At 44.4% G+C, this 14617-nt stretch overlaps 1 protein-coding gene across 7 annotated transcripts in view; it reads right to left on the bottom strand.

Annotated features, from left to right (window-relative positions):
- ENOX1 (ecto-NOX disulfide-thiol exchanger 1) overlaps nucleotides 1-14617 on the bottom strand; it is a 297090-nt gene that overhangs the window by 84522 nt on the left and 197951 nt on the right. For all 7 annotated transcript variants that reach the window (XM_082234433.1, XM_082234427.1, XM_082234431.1 and 4 more), the window contains 2 exons: nucleotides 6227-6400; nucleotides 4890-5096 (listed from right to left, as the gene is read on the bottom strand). In XM_082234433.1, coding sequence (XP_082090559.1) covers nucleotides 4890-5096; nucleotides 6227-6400 — 381 coding nt within the window. The remainder of the gene's footprint in view (nucleotides 1-4889; nucleotides 5097-6226; nucleotides 6401-14617) is intronic.

Here is a 14617-nt window from a genome sequence, read left to right as displayed (position 1 = left end):
GTAACTATTAGACCAGGGTTTCCCAGACTTGGGTCTCCAGTTGTGGTTGGACTACAACTCCCATCTGCTGGCATCCTTCGGGGGTCGAGAAGCCAGCTGGCTAACCCCCAGCTGGACCATGCCCTTCCAGCCGTGACGATCCCCCGACCTCAGGCGCGACGTAAATCAGCGACTCAGGCTTCAAAGCCTGAGAACACTTTATCAGCAGAGCCAACTGCGCAAACAGAAGAGGTGTGAGGCTTGTGGAAACATACTAACAAGCTACGGATTTATTAAGCATAAATCAGGACAAAGAAACATGCTGTCTCTCTTTCCGTCTCCTCAGAGAGAGAGTCAAAAGCAAAAGCGATACACAGCGGAAGTTTCCAGCAAACTGTGCTGGAATGGAAACAGACATGTGACATGTAACAATCTCACACGTCTGCAACTTAAATGGAAAATCCCAACACCATCATCCCTAGCTAGCAAGATCAGTGGTCAGGGAAGATGCAAACTGTAGTCCAAAAACAACTGGAGACCCAAGTTTAGGAAACCCTGCATTGGACTAAAAAATGGTTAACAATGGCTTAAATAAAGAAATGCACCCATCTGCATTTTGAAGGCACATAACACTTCTGTTGAGCCAAATGCGCTGTCAATAATAGAGGAAAACAGACTGATATTGTGAATGTGATCCCTGTGCTTCCACACAGCAGTTTATTGCGGACTTGGTGCTGCACACCCATGCAAGTTTTTGCATCATCCACACAACGTCCTCATCAAAATGCCACATCTTTAATTCAGATTCACCACTTGTTGGGTGTGTGTGTGTGTGTGTGTGTGTGTGTGTGTGTGTATAAAAACTTGTATGGTTCTTTGTGGAAACAGTACTGGTTTTAATGGGGAAACAGTACGGTACATTTTAATGAGGAAAACATGTGGATGCTGCATAAAACTTGCCTTCAGGAGCAGCAACAACTCCACAATAAACTGACACCCCTGATTAAAATGAACTTTTTATTGCTGCCTAATAGCTTACTTATCAGTCTTTGCTTATCCCCCCCCATATATTTTATTAAAGTTTGAAAAAGGATATACAAAAGTTAATATCAAATACCTAGAATCTTTTTAATATATCAAAGATAAAAAACCCTAATCTACATAAAATGCAAACCAAGAAGTGGAAAAGAAGAAAAAAAGAGAAATAAGTAAAAATTGGAAAAGAGAAAAAAACGAGAACTTCTGATTCTTTGCCAGTTACATATACTCTAATCACCCACTCCAATGTAACAACCAATGATTCCACTTTCTATTTTCTTCCTAGAACCCAGATATAACAAGTTCTTTTTTCTTTTTCATGCAAAAAGTCCACAAGAGGTTTCCAATCTTTAGTAAATATCAACATTGATTTTTCTGTAATTAAACATATCAACTCCTCCATGGTAGGTCATGATGAACCCTTCTACTTTTGTGTATATAAGTCTTGCTGCTGTGATCATATATTGAAATAATGTTCCATGGTCCTTTTCTAGTTGTATTTCCATTATTCCTACCAGGAAAAGTTCTGTCTTCAATGAAATGTTAACCTTTAAAATCTTCTGCAGGAATGCATGGGTTTCTCAAAAATACCTCATGTCAGATGAATCTCATTTTATTTATTTTTTTGATGGAGTTACAAGCTTGGTGGATCAGGGGAATGCTGTGGACATAGTGTATCTTGATTTCAGTAAGGCTTTTAACAAAGTCCCCCATGATATTCTTGTGAGTAAGATGGTAAAATGTGGGCTGGAAGAGTGGATTTGTAGGATCTGTTGGATCTGTTGGGTGGATTTGTAGCTGGTTGACTGACCAAACCCAAAGAGTACTCATTAATGGTTCCTCAGTATCTTGGGGAAAAGTGACATGTGGGGTACTGCAGAGTTCTGTCCTGGGCCCATTGTTGTTCAGCGTCTTCATAAACAATTTGGTTGAAGGAACTGAGAGGATGCTCCTCCAATTTACAGATGACACCAAACTGAGAGGGGTAGCTAATGCCACAGAAGACAGAATCAGAATTCAAAATAGCCTTAACAGATTGGATAACTGGGCGCAAGCTAACAAAATGAAATTCAGTAGGGACAAATGTAAGGTTCTGCACTTAGGAAGGAAGAACCAGATACACAAAAATAAGACGAGGACCACCTGGCTTACATGTGAAAAGGATCTAGGGGTCTTGGTGGACCACAGGCTTAACATGAGTCAACCTTCTGATGCAGCAGCAAAAAAGCTAGGGATATTATAGGCTGCATCAACCAAAGCCTAATGTCCAGATCAAGGGAAGTAATAGTACTATTCTGCTTTGGTCAGACCACACCTGGAATATTGTGTCCAATTCTGGGCACCACAATTTAAGAAGGATGTTGACAAGCTGCAAGATGTGCAAAGGAGGGCGACCAAGATGATCAAGGGTCTACAAACCAATACGATTGAAGGAGCTGGGTATGTTTAGCCTGGAAAACAGGAGACTGACAGGAGATATGAGAGCCATCTTCAAATATTGAAAGGGTTGTCACAATGAAGAAGGAGCAAGCCTGCTACTTCCTTTTTTTGATGATTTCCCCCCACATACGATCGCATAAATTGGCAAGTAAATGAAAGACGTAGTGAGAACTCAATCCATGTGGCCAGTGGCGTAGCGTGGGGGTTGCAGGGGGGGGGGCCGGCCGCACTGGGCGCAACATCGGGGGGGGGGCGCTCACACTTGCAGCTCTCTGCCCCTACCTAAAATCCACGGGTTAGGGGACGCAAATTACTTGCCTTGCCCTGGGTGCTGACAACCCACGCTACGCCACTGCGTGTGGCCCTGTTTACATCAGAAACCTCAATGGCGTGTGTGGGATTTCTGTGAGCAGAGCATATCTGGGAGTGGTGTGTGATCCACCTTTATACTGTCAACGACAGCAACAGGGCTGTATCCTCATGTAACATGAAGACTGTAGTCGCAATAACTTATGTATTCTATTTTTATGTCTCTTGTCTATTACAGGCTTGAAAAATTACACTCTTCAGAATGTTTTATGTTTGAAAACATAATAAAGATCATCTAGGAAAAACAGTAATTCAGTGCAATTAAAACAAAGCATCTGCCAAACCCACAGCAGCTTCTCTGTCACACTAGAAGCTAGAACTTTGCTACATTATTTTACGAAAATTAAGCCTGGGAGGAGACCCAGTAAATACAAAGCTATTTTCCTCTTTCTGGTATTGTTTGAGATATGATGGAATGAGTATTCTAGCGTAATACGATGCAGTAACAGTTTGGGATCCTCACATAGGTTATGAGGGGTTCTCCTCATGATTCCATTGTAGGACCTGGTTTGCATGTGCAGTGTGAGGAGCATCCCAAAGGAGATGGTGTTGGACATTTGGAGGAAGAGAGGGGAACTAGCCCCATTGTATATTGGGGGGGGGGTTGTGTGGAGAGAGTCTCTTCCTTTAAATTCCTGGGAGTTTACTTTAGTGAAGACCTCACTTGGAAAAACAATATAACTCAGGTGGTTAGGAAGACCCAACAGAGACTCCATTTCCTCAGGGTCTTGCGAAAGAACAATGTTAATCAACAATTGATGACCTCCTTCTACTGGTCCACGGACAGAAAGTCTTTACAGAGGGTGGTATCATGGGCTGTCCCCTGAGCCCGCTAGATGACATCGCAAGGGATCGATGCCTTAGGAGAGCGAGAAAAATTCTCAGGGGCGATTCACACCCTGGCCAGCAGCTCTTTAATCTTCTACCCTCAGGCAGGAGATATAGAAGTATAGCCAGTCGTACCAACAGGCTAAAAAACAGTTTCTATCCGTGGGCTGTTAGGGTGCTGAATGGCAAATAATATAGTGCAACTGACTTTCGGGGTTGGTGTGTTGTGCGACAAGCACACAGAGTGCAATGAGACTGAGTGTTTGTGTGGGGTGGGGAGGGAGGCTTGGTTAATTTCATTGTACACAGGTTGTACATTGACAATAAAGGTATTATGATGATGATGTCTTAAGTGGTACAGTCCTTTTGACTCACTTTTACCTCATTCCCATTCATTTTGCTGCACGTGCAAACCAGGTCTTACACTGGGGTCATTACCTATTCAATAACACAACCACAGATGTGCACATTAAGTACGGATGGACATATCCCAAAGTGATATATTTATACCCCATGTTTACAGCCTCGTCTCTTCTGATCTTGCTCATTAGCGTGCCTGGTTTATCCACTTGCATCAATGACCCAGTTCTGATCCATTGTCTACACGGCAATTTTCATGCCTGCTTAATGACTGTAATAGGTCTTATAGGAAAAGGCAAGGGGTAAGAAGGTGAGAAATGACTTCTGGAAAGAGAAGCTGCTGAATTGCAACTCATTACCAAACTTAAAACCATGGAGAGACCTGGTCTGAACAAAGACATTGGATTCTTATCTCATTATACATGACTAAGCCATTTCTCACCTTCTCACCCCTTGCCTTTTCCTGTAAGACCTATTACAGTCGTTAAGAGTCGTCAACAGGCTCATCTCAGCTATCTGCCAATCTCCCATTCCCACCACCCTTCTGAGTAATACCCCTCCCCACCTTCTCACTATATAGAAGGATCTGACAACTTCTGTTTCAGTGTATCTGAAGAAGTGTGCATGCACACGAAAGCTCACACCATGAACTAACTTAGTTGGTCTTTAAGGTGCTACTGGAATGAATTTTTTTTATTTTGACCATACATTAGGGATAGAGGAATTGTGCCTGTGCCCTTGCAGTTTCTGTCCCAAACTCCTGAGCTTTGCAAACACTTGCTACGATAAAGGTTAAAGAACATAACAGCAAATCAACATCGCAAAATGCAAATGAGAAGCCGCAAAGAAAACCCATTAAAGAATGTGACAAATACCAGAAAGGTAAATGGCTTTATCAACCATGAACTCTTCAGCAAAACGGATATGACAAAAATTCTTCTTGCTTTTCCGAATTGCTGTGATGTCACCGCACTGCTCAAAGACTTCCTGAATAATCTCCTCAGTAGCGTTTTCTGGTAATCCTCCAACAAACACGGTTTTACATCCAGGCGGCCTCTCTCTTGTGGAAGGTGGCGGAAGATCTAAGAGAAAAATTAAAGTTCTCACTTGCTTTCCTATTCAGCCCCATAAGTCATTTCAGACATAAAATAAATTGCTTAAATAAAAGTTTAACATTGAATAATCAGAAAGGCATCTAATCAGATCAAGTCCTCACAGAACTTATTTGGTTATTAAAATATTAATCAGCTGACACCACACATTTCTGCCATTAAGACAGGAACTTATGTGCTCAGTGCTGTTTGCTTTATCAGCTCCCAATTAATCAAAGCATTTTTTGTTCAGGTGAAGATCATCACAATGAACAAAAGGTAAAAAAAATAAAATCAAAATGACACAAGACCTATCCCATAAAAGTCCTATCACAAAAAACCTGACGGGGGAGGGGGAAGAGTCTACTAAAAGGGGGTGAAGACTGAACCCGTGGCTGCAGCAATAAGCGAGGGAGGATTCCCTAGACGGGGACTGGGGCAAATATTGGACCTGCAGAGAAGTTTCAGCTCAGTGGCAGAACATCGGCTTGGTGTGCAGAAGACGAAGCCAGCTTCAATCTCCAGGTAGGCCTGGGAGCGTCCCCTTGTTTGTGAAGCCCTGGAGAGATGCTGGCAGCCCTGAGGTACATAGACCAAGGTACAGTGGTACCTCGGGTTACATACACTTCAGGTTACAGACGCTTCAGGTTATAGACTCCGCTAACCCAGAAATAGTACCTCGGGTTAAGAACTTTGCTTCAGGATGAGAACAGAAATCGTGTTCTGGCGGCGCGGTGGCAGCAGGAGGCCCCATTAGCTAAAGTGGTGCTTCAGGTTAAGAACAGTTTCAGGTTAAGAACGGACCTCTGGAACGAATTAAGTACTTAACCCGAGGTACCACTGTATAAAGTGAACGCTCCCTATGTTGTGGGATGCTAATATATCAGAGCTGTGCTAAGGGAAGGAAGGAAGGAAGGAAGGAAGGAAGGAAGGAAGGAAGGAAGGAAGGAAGGAAGGAAGTTTGCCTCATGTTATCCAAATTGTGAAGTCTTTTTCCCTGTGGAAACGTTAAGTGAAGGGATAACTAAATTGCCATTGTTACCCTGGGTAAAAACTGATTGGGACAGCCTGAACTGGACTAGCAATTTGGAGCAATAATTAAATTAACCAAGCACACTTACTTGGATTTGGAGGGAAGAGCGTACAGCTTTTGCAGTGAATTATTTCTTTGATGACAGGCACCTCCGCTGGTGGCGGCTGGGCTACTAATCCCATACTTGACAACATGGGGTTAACTGGAGTTATTCCGGTGACCATGTTGATGTTTGGATCAAAGCCTCGTACACAAATTGAATCTGCAAACGTAGAAAATAAAATATTTGCTTTAGCCCCTTTGAAATGACTTTTGGCCTTCTTGCGGAGATCATCTTGCTTTAGATTTATTGTTAAGAAATCATTGTTTGCTCACATGCACCCAAAACCTAAACCTTACATTAACCCCCTTCGGCGTTTCAGCCAAGCACTGAGGCAAGAGGCTGGGGGGGGGGGAGAAAACCCAAATATGCAGGAAGAAGGAAAGTGTATATAAATTTAGGATAGTACTGGATAGTACAATTAATGGTCATGGTTCTGCGAAATTCTTGACAGCTGTGTAAAAAAATGGCGCTACTCTTGTACAGGTTCAATTCATTTCACTGGTGCCTATGAGGGAAAACGTCCAGCTAAACTTTATCCTGCACTGTATCACTGCTTTAATTAAAGGTTTAGATGGATAATCTTTGTCAGTATCGCTTGTACCCACATGAATCAGAAGGAAGGGGTTGTGTATAAGACTTGGCATCTTCTCTGTCACATCATGAATCTTTGCACCTGGGAGATGGCACACCTCCCGGGACATCTTGTTTCCTCCGCACACTGGTGCCTCTATCTCGATCAGAAGGGAGTCAACTACCACCACCACTCGTCTCTGTCCCCTCTGGGGAATGGCAGGAATCGTTCTGTACACTGTACCTTCCAAACCCACCTTAGAGTGTTCTGAGGTCTGCAGCTGCATGGTGCTAACTCCCTAACAAGAGTTTAAAAGTCACAAAAGCAAGCAGGTGATCTATATGTTTCCCCACCCCACGCAAACAGCTCAGATAAGCAACCAGCCTTGCATTTTTATTAGGGATTGTAGGGAAAGACCTGCCCAAAAAGTTGAAAAACATCTTCATGCATGCGACAATGGCCGCAAGAGTTCTGGTAGCACAAGGATGGAAGACTGAAGAAACCCCAACTAAAGAATCATGGCAAGAAAAATTGATGGACTATGCAGAACTGGGAAAACTGACATATAAGCTGCAGGACAAGGATAACTGTGACTTTAAGAATGAATGGGAACCCTTTACAAAGTATCTGAAGACGCAACAAAGCGAACTGGACACCTTGGCAGGTTTTGAATAAACATTCACAAACTTTTAATTGATAATAATCAGCTAAATAGTTTGAGGATCTATACAACTTTGTAACATGCAGAAAACAGCATTCTTAGAGAAACCAAAGACTGGAACTGAGGGAAGTCAGGGGGTGGGGTGGGGGTGGGTGGGTTTTGTGTGGGAGGGAGGAGGGAGGAAAAATGGGGGTGGGAAACAAGGATGATATGTTTTTGGATAATATGTCTTGTTATAATTTTGAATAAATTTTTTTTTAAAAAAAGATAAGCAACCAGCCTTGATCCAAAAGACACAGTCTCCTCCACCAAACCCTTGAAAACAGCCCTGTTGACATGTCCTGGTCATGAGGTCCCAGAGGCTGCTCACCCTATGACTACCCTCTCTACCACCTTTGCCCAAAAAGGAGTGTTGGTGACCGGTCTGTTGTTCTTACGCTTCACTGGGTGTCTAGAGTAGGCTTTTACCACCCTCTTTAATAACAGTGGGTATCACTCCATCATTGCAAGTATCCATTTACCATTCTTCTGACCCATTCACACCATCTAGGCCAGCTTTAATAAGCCAGGAAGGATAGAAATCTAATGAGCATGTGGTTGGATAAAAAGGTAAAGGGACCCCTGACCATTAGGTCCAGTCATGGACGACTCTGGGGTTGCAGCGCTCATCTTGCTTTACTGGCCAAGGGAGCCGGTGTACAGCTTCCAGGTCATGTGGCCAGCATGACTAAGCCGCTTCTGGCGAACCAGAGCAGCGCACGGAAACGCTGTTTACCTTCCCGCCGGAGCGGTACCTATTTATCTACTTGCACTTTGACGTGCTTTCGAACTGCTAGGTTGGCAGGAGCTGGGACCGAGCAACGGGAGCTCACCCCATCGCGGGGATTCGAACCGCCGACCTTCTGATTGACAAGTCCTAGGCTCAGTGGTTTAACCCACAGCGCCACCTGCATCCCATGTGGTTGGATACATTGCTGCAAATATCCTGTCCACATCCTAAGGCTGTATGAACTGGAACTAATCCGACAACAATGGGCTTGACGTTGCGTTAAGACACCTCGGCTGGCACTGTTAGAACAGCGGCATCTGAGGAGTTTTATCTGCAAAGTGTTTAGCCATCTGGTTAGGAGAAACCAGCCTCCAGATAACACAGAACAACTCTGCAGGATAGTTCCCCAAGTTTGCAATGGAGGCAGTGAAGAAGGATCTCTTCACTGTCCTCAGCGCCACAACTCTGAAGTTGTGATCAATCAGTTCCTAAGTGAGATCTATGCCTTGATTTTAAATATTTTATTAAATTTTTCAAAAAATTGAAATTAAAGTCCATTTCATCTACCGCAGCTCCTCAGGATACCAACAGGCAAAATGACTCCACGGCACCAGAGAGTGCTCAGTCGTGTCAAGGGCTCTATGGGTCTCACCATTCCATAGTGAAACAAAGGCCCCAACAGGATCACCTGGTCTATCCATTTTAGAATTGCCCGGAGCAGTCAGGACTCCATCAGATTTGACCAGTCTCCAAAGGTGGACCATTCTATCTGGCCTTCTAGTGGTTCCCTCGCTGCAAGAAACCAAATTACAGGGAACCAGGCAGAGGGCCTTCTCGGTAGTGGCACCCGCCCTGTGGAACGCCCTCCCACCAGATGTCAAAGAGAAAAACAACTGCCAGACTTTTAGAAGACATCTGAAGGCAGCCCTGTTTAGGGAAGCTTTTAATGTGTAACAGACCATTGTATTTTAATATTTAGTTGGAAGCCATTATTATTATTATTATTATTATTATTATTATTATTATTATATATCTGGTTCCCAAATCCTGCAGGTTGAGAATCATTGCTGAAAGGCCAAACCTCACCAGGAAGTGGTCTGACCATGACAATGGGGTGATATTAACCCACCCTCCAATTTCCAGGACCACCCCGCCCGGAGTGAAGACAAAATCAAGGGCATGACTTGCTCTATGCCAGAGCTTTCCAAACCATGTGTCACGACACGTTAGTGTGTCAAACACAACTCCCAGGGCTGGAAAGGGGTTAGTTTAACCTCCAGTTTGCTAGTAAATTAACTGTGTCGCAGAATGATGCAAAACTGAATGTTGCAAAATGATACATGTCTAAAAAGTGTGTCACCAACGTGAAAAGTCTGGAAAGCTCTGCTCTATGCATTAGACCAGGGGTCAGCAAACTTTTTCAGCAGGGGGCCAGTCCACTGTTCCTCAGACCTTGTGGGGGGCCGGACTGTATTTTGAAAGGGAAAAAAATTAACGAATTCCTATGCCCCACAAATAACCCAGAGATGCATTTTAAATAAAAGGACACATTCTACTCATGTAAAAACACGATGATTCCCGGACCGTCCGCGGGCTGGATTTAGAAGGCGATTGGGCCAGATCTGGCCCCTGGGCCTTAGTTTGTGTTGGGTGTAGTGAAGGGTTAACCTTCTGTGTCTCGAGGCTGAGAGGAGGCGCGTACAAGGGAAGTATGCCAGGATGTGACGAAAGCAGCTTGGAAGGCTGTGAGCTGAGTGAAAAAGTGAAAGCAGTTTTTGTTGTGTAGCTGCAAACAGAGGGAGAAGATGCAGCTTGATTCTGATGGCAGATATTGATTTGAGCAAATAAAGGGATATTAGGACAGAAGAAACGTGTGGGACTTGATTACTGCTCTTTCGACACACACCGCTGCGTAATTCTGCTAATTGCTTTACGACCACTACAAAGCCACCCTGCGTAAACAGAAGCTACAGAGGCTCGCAGGGGAAGCGTGGCTGGGGGCCGAACAATAAAGCAATAAATCTACCGAACAGTTTGTCTATCCATGCATTAGACCAATGATCATTTGGGGAGGCCATGCATACCTGAGCAGGACCTGAAGAATTCTCAGTGTGGATGTTGAAGTGGCCCAAACCGCAAAACCCCCAACACCACACCTGAGACAACCTTGGTCATAACTGCCAGGGAGACTGATGAGAAGTAGGGCGGGTGCTTTTTACTGCATGAAAGTCATTCCTACCCCCTCCCTTCTCCCCCCTCCCCCATCATTACAAAGGTGAATCAGATGTCTGCTCTACAGCAGCAAAAACTATACGACGATAAAACATAAAACAGCAGATATTTTTGAATACTATAAAGGCAACTTCATGAGCCCTTTCTTTGTGTGTGTGGGGGGGTTAGAAAAATGAAATTTGCTTCTTTCTTAAGAAACAATCCTTTCGGATCCTTCTGCTGGCAACACTTTGCAGCAATTTGATACCATCAATTATTCAGAGGCAATGGCGAGCTCTTTGGGCATTCCCAAAAGCTTTCGGATCACAATGCAGCAATATTTAATGGTAACATGAAAAATCCAGGGTTTGGCAGCCTGGGAGTTGTGGCTGAACTAATAAACAACAAAAAAGAGCAAAGCTTGAAAATAAAAACTATGCCTTGTCCTGAAACCACATGACAGTGTTCTTCCCTGCTTGGCAGGGGGTTGGACTCGATGGCCCTTGTGGTCTCTTCCAACTCTATGATTCTATGATTCCCTATAATGTAGTAACTCTAAAAAGCCCTAGAATACATTTTGGAAGTGAGCATTTGTATTTGTACATTCACATTTTAAAACCTAAGGTTCCTGTTTTTAAAAAGTGGGGGGGGGGACACAACCCTAACATGAGATCAGCCAAAATAAGCAAGTTAGGATGCGGGAGATCTCTGGCTGAGCCAAAGCTACGATTCTACTTTTATGAACCTTCCTTGATGCCACAAACTTCATTCAGGTTTAAAAATGAAACATGACCTTCTCCATTGCAAAGTGAATCTTCTAAGCAAAATAGTAACAAGCACTCCATTACACTTGAAAGGACTTCAGTGTCCATACTTTTTATTTCCATTAACACAAGCAGATATTCACAAGTCCACTTTTCTGAAGTGACACACCACTCACATAGGACGCAATGCAGCCAAAAGCAAGCACTTTTCTTGTCCTACTGAATTGTGGGAGATTTGGCAAATGCTAATCTCTCCCTTTGAAATTGATGGGGTTCACAACTGTTTAGTTTTGACTGAACTGTATGGCACACCTGTTATCTGAACCCAAGCATTAAGCCTAAGTTTCACTGCTTCCCCCATGCATATACCATATTTTGGTACCGTATTTTTCGCCCTATAACACGCACCAGACCATAACACGCACGTAGTTTTTAGAGGAGGAAAACAAGGAAAAAAATATTCTAAACGAAATAGTGGATATATGATTTTTGTGGTTCATGCTGTGGCCACAGACATGTGATCTGACAGTGAGTTTGGAGTAGCCCAATGCAAAAATCCTGAGGATCCATGTGGATCCATGCTTTGTAACCACGGGGGAGGGAAGGAAGGGGAACCATGGATCCTCTGCTCACGACTGCAGCAGATCCCCCCCGCCACCCGCAGGCATTCGCTCCATAACACACACAGACATTTCCCCTTACTTTCTAGGAGGAAAAAAGTGAGTGTTATGGTGCAAAAAATACGGTAGTTTGCTTTGGTCTGTGGCACCCAGCTGCCTAGGACCTAAACTCCTGCTATGGTCCCATGAATACCAGCTGATCAAGGAAACAGAATAGCTTCTAGTCTAGCCATCCTCAGACAGGTGCCATCCAGATATGATTTTGGACTGCAACTGCCATCACCCCTGGCAATTGGCCATGTTGAGGGAGTTAAAGCAAAGCATCCGGAAGGCACCAGTTTGGAGACCAATTTGTAGAATTGGGCACACTTGGATCAAAATTCAGAATGAGCAAGTTTTGATTCTATCTGCTGTTTGGTCTAATGAGAAGTTCCACATCTTTTCTTAATTTTTTCCCCATGTTTGCCTTTCTCCATCAATAATTTTTAAAAATGCATCTTGAGTAAGCAGCAAAATAATGAGAGCTGCTTCCTTTTCCTTTGAGTGAGACGTTAACATATGGTGAAATTCTCAGCCTTGCTGGTACTGACAATACATTTTTGTCTCTGGATGTTCTATTCGAAAATAACACACAAAGGAAACCGACTCGGCTTCCAGATGGTAAATTGTTTTCTTTAGCAACTGTTACTATTTCTTGATGCAAAGACATTGAATTTGGAGTTTCTTGAGAGTTTGGAAAACCTGCATCAATTTAAAGTTTTTGAGTTGAGGTAAAATTCTAGATTACATCTCCCCAATTATTTGCAGGCAGAGGGGACGCTTTTAATAGATCAAGCAGATATTCCACAGCAACATGATTCAGATATTCCACAGCAACGTGATTCAGTGCTTTGCTTCATCTTTTTCAAGAAGTGGGAAGTGGTGAGCAATCTCTTCAGGAACAGCCTCTGCTGAGAAATTCTGCCACAATGTGAAATTATATACATATCTGCTTATTCTTTTAAAAGTTGACAATGAGTGAGAGGCAGCAATTCCTGGCAGAGCTAGTTCTCCCAAGCTTCATCTCTCAGCATCCAACACTATCATCTAATAAACCACATCCTTCTCCCATCTCCTTGGCTACAGCCAGCCTTTCAACTCAATCCAGCACGAGATATCTATGCACAGAGGGAGGCTAGACAACCCAGCTTTAGACTCACATCTGCATCACAATGTGCCATGCTCTGCCAGAGGTGAGTACTCCAAGACCAGAGACCCGATGTCAGATGGGAACAAGCCAGAGTAGTGTAGTCCCAGAAAGGCAAGTGTCAAGGTTTCAGAGGTGAAAGAGAATGAGCAGATGAGTCAAAGGCAAGCAACGCAGTAAAAGACAAGAGAAAAGGTCAGGTTCCAGAATCGGGAGCCGGTGAGCAGATGAGCAAGAGGCAAGCAGTCTAGTCCAAAGGCCAGATTCCAGAAGCAGTGATTAGATGTGGGTGCAAGGTGGTCCTGCCCTCTGCGTGCCCCTCAAAACCGGCACGTCACACGGGACTGGGCCTCAGCGCCGGCAGCCTCTCCTCCTCGCCTGCTCTCCAGCAGCCACTATGAGCTGCCCAAGAGAAGAGGCTGGCACCAACGGCCATGGACAGGCACCTGCTCCCTTGCAACTGCCAATCTGCAGCTCAGAACAAGCACCGACTGTCAGGAGTGCGTGCAGGAGCCAGGCCTTGTAACCAATAGGACTTTGCAGGACTGGGGCCTTCCTCAGTTTGTTCTGAAGAGGCAAGGCCAGCCTCACAGGTGAGGCTGATTGGTAACTCACAGCACCTGGAGGCAAGAGCTGGGGAGGGATATAAGGTCAGCATTTCCCATTGGCTCTTTGCCACAGCAACACACTTCCTGCCTTGCTGCGTTTGGCTTCTTGCTTCCTGATCCTTGAACCTTGGCTTCTTGACTCCTTCTTCTTGATCCTCGATCCTCGGACGCCTGACTTTGTGACTCCTGGCTCTCTGACCCTCGGACTCTTGGCTTCCTGACTTCCTGGCTTCTGGACCCCGTTCCTGCTCCCACCCCACCATCTTGCCCCCGGTCCTGATGTCCCCTGCCAGGACTTCGATCGCCCGTGAACCAGAACGTGACACCGACTCATCCTCTTCCCTGACCTTTGTGGTGGCAGCACTGGCAGAGGAAATAGGGACATTCCAGGATAAAATTAGAAGCTGGGATACCATTAGTAAATCCAGAACGGTCCCTGCAAAATAGGGACACTTGGAGGGTATGTGTTAAGCCAGCTGGTGAAGCTTATAAACCTGCCCAGGTGGTATCTCTAGGTGATACATTGCAGCTCTTAGATATGCTGCCTTAGTGGTACACAAAGTATGGCACTGGAACTTAATTTAAGGAAAATCTTCTACATTCACCAAGCAAATGAGCTCTTTGCTTCTGCAGGAAACAACCACACCGTTCACTTGAATGACTTCAGAAGGGCAGAAACATGAATTCCACATGTGACCTTTTATGCGTTGGGCCTAATCAATGGCTGCTGGAGAAGGACTTGACATGGATGTAGCAATTTCACAGCAGTGAATCTGGAAACCTAAAATCCTAGACTCAAGACCACCTCTCCAGGCTCACATAGAAAGCGCACCAGGAGAATCCCCAAGCCATCGCTAGCAAACAACACAAGGAACACACAATCAAGACTCAGTTGCCACCTCAGCTTCCTCTTCATCTCCCAGACTGGTGTTGACAATGGACGAAATCTCCAACTGGAAGGACTTCAGCTCACACTGGCCAGTTCA

Source organism: Podarcis vaucheri (assembly GCF_965113315.1).
Source record: "Podarcis vaucheri genome assembly, chromosome: 8".
NCBI lineage: Eukaryota > Metazoa > Chordata > Lepidosauria > Squamata > Lacertidae > Podarcis > Podarcis vaucheri.
The sequence above is the reverse complement of the archived record's forward strand: the minus strand, read 5'-3'. Positions and strand labels throughout refer to the sequence as shown.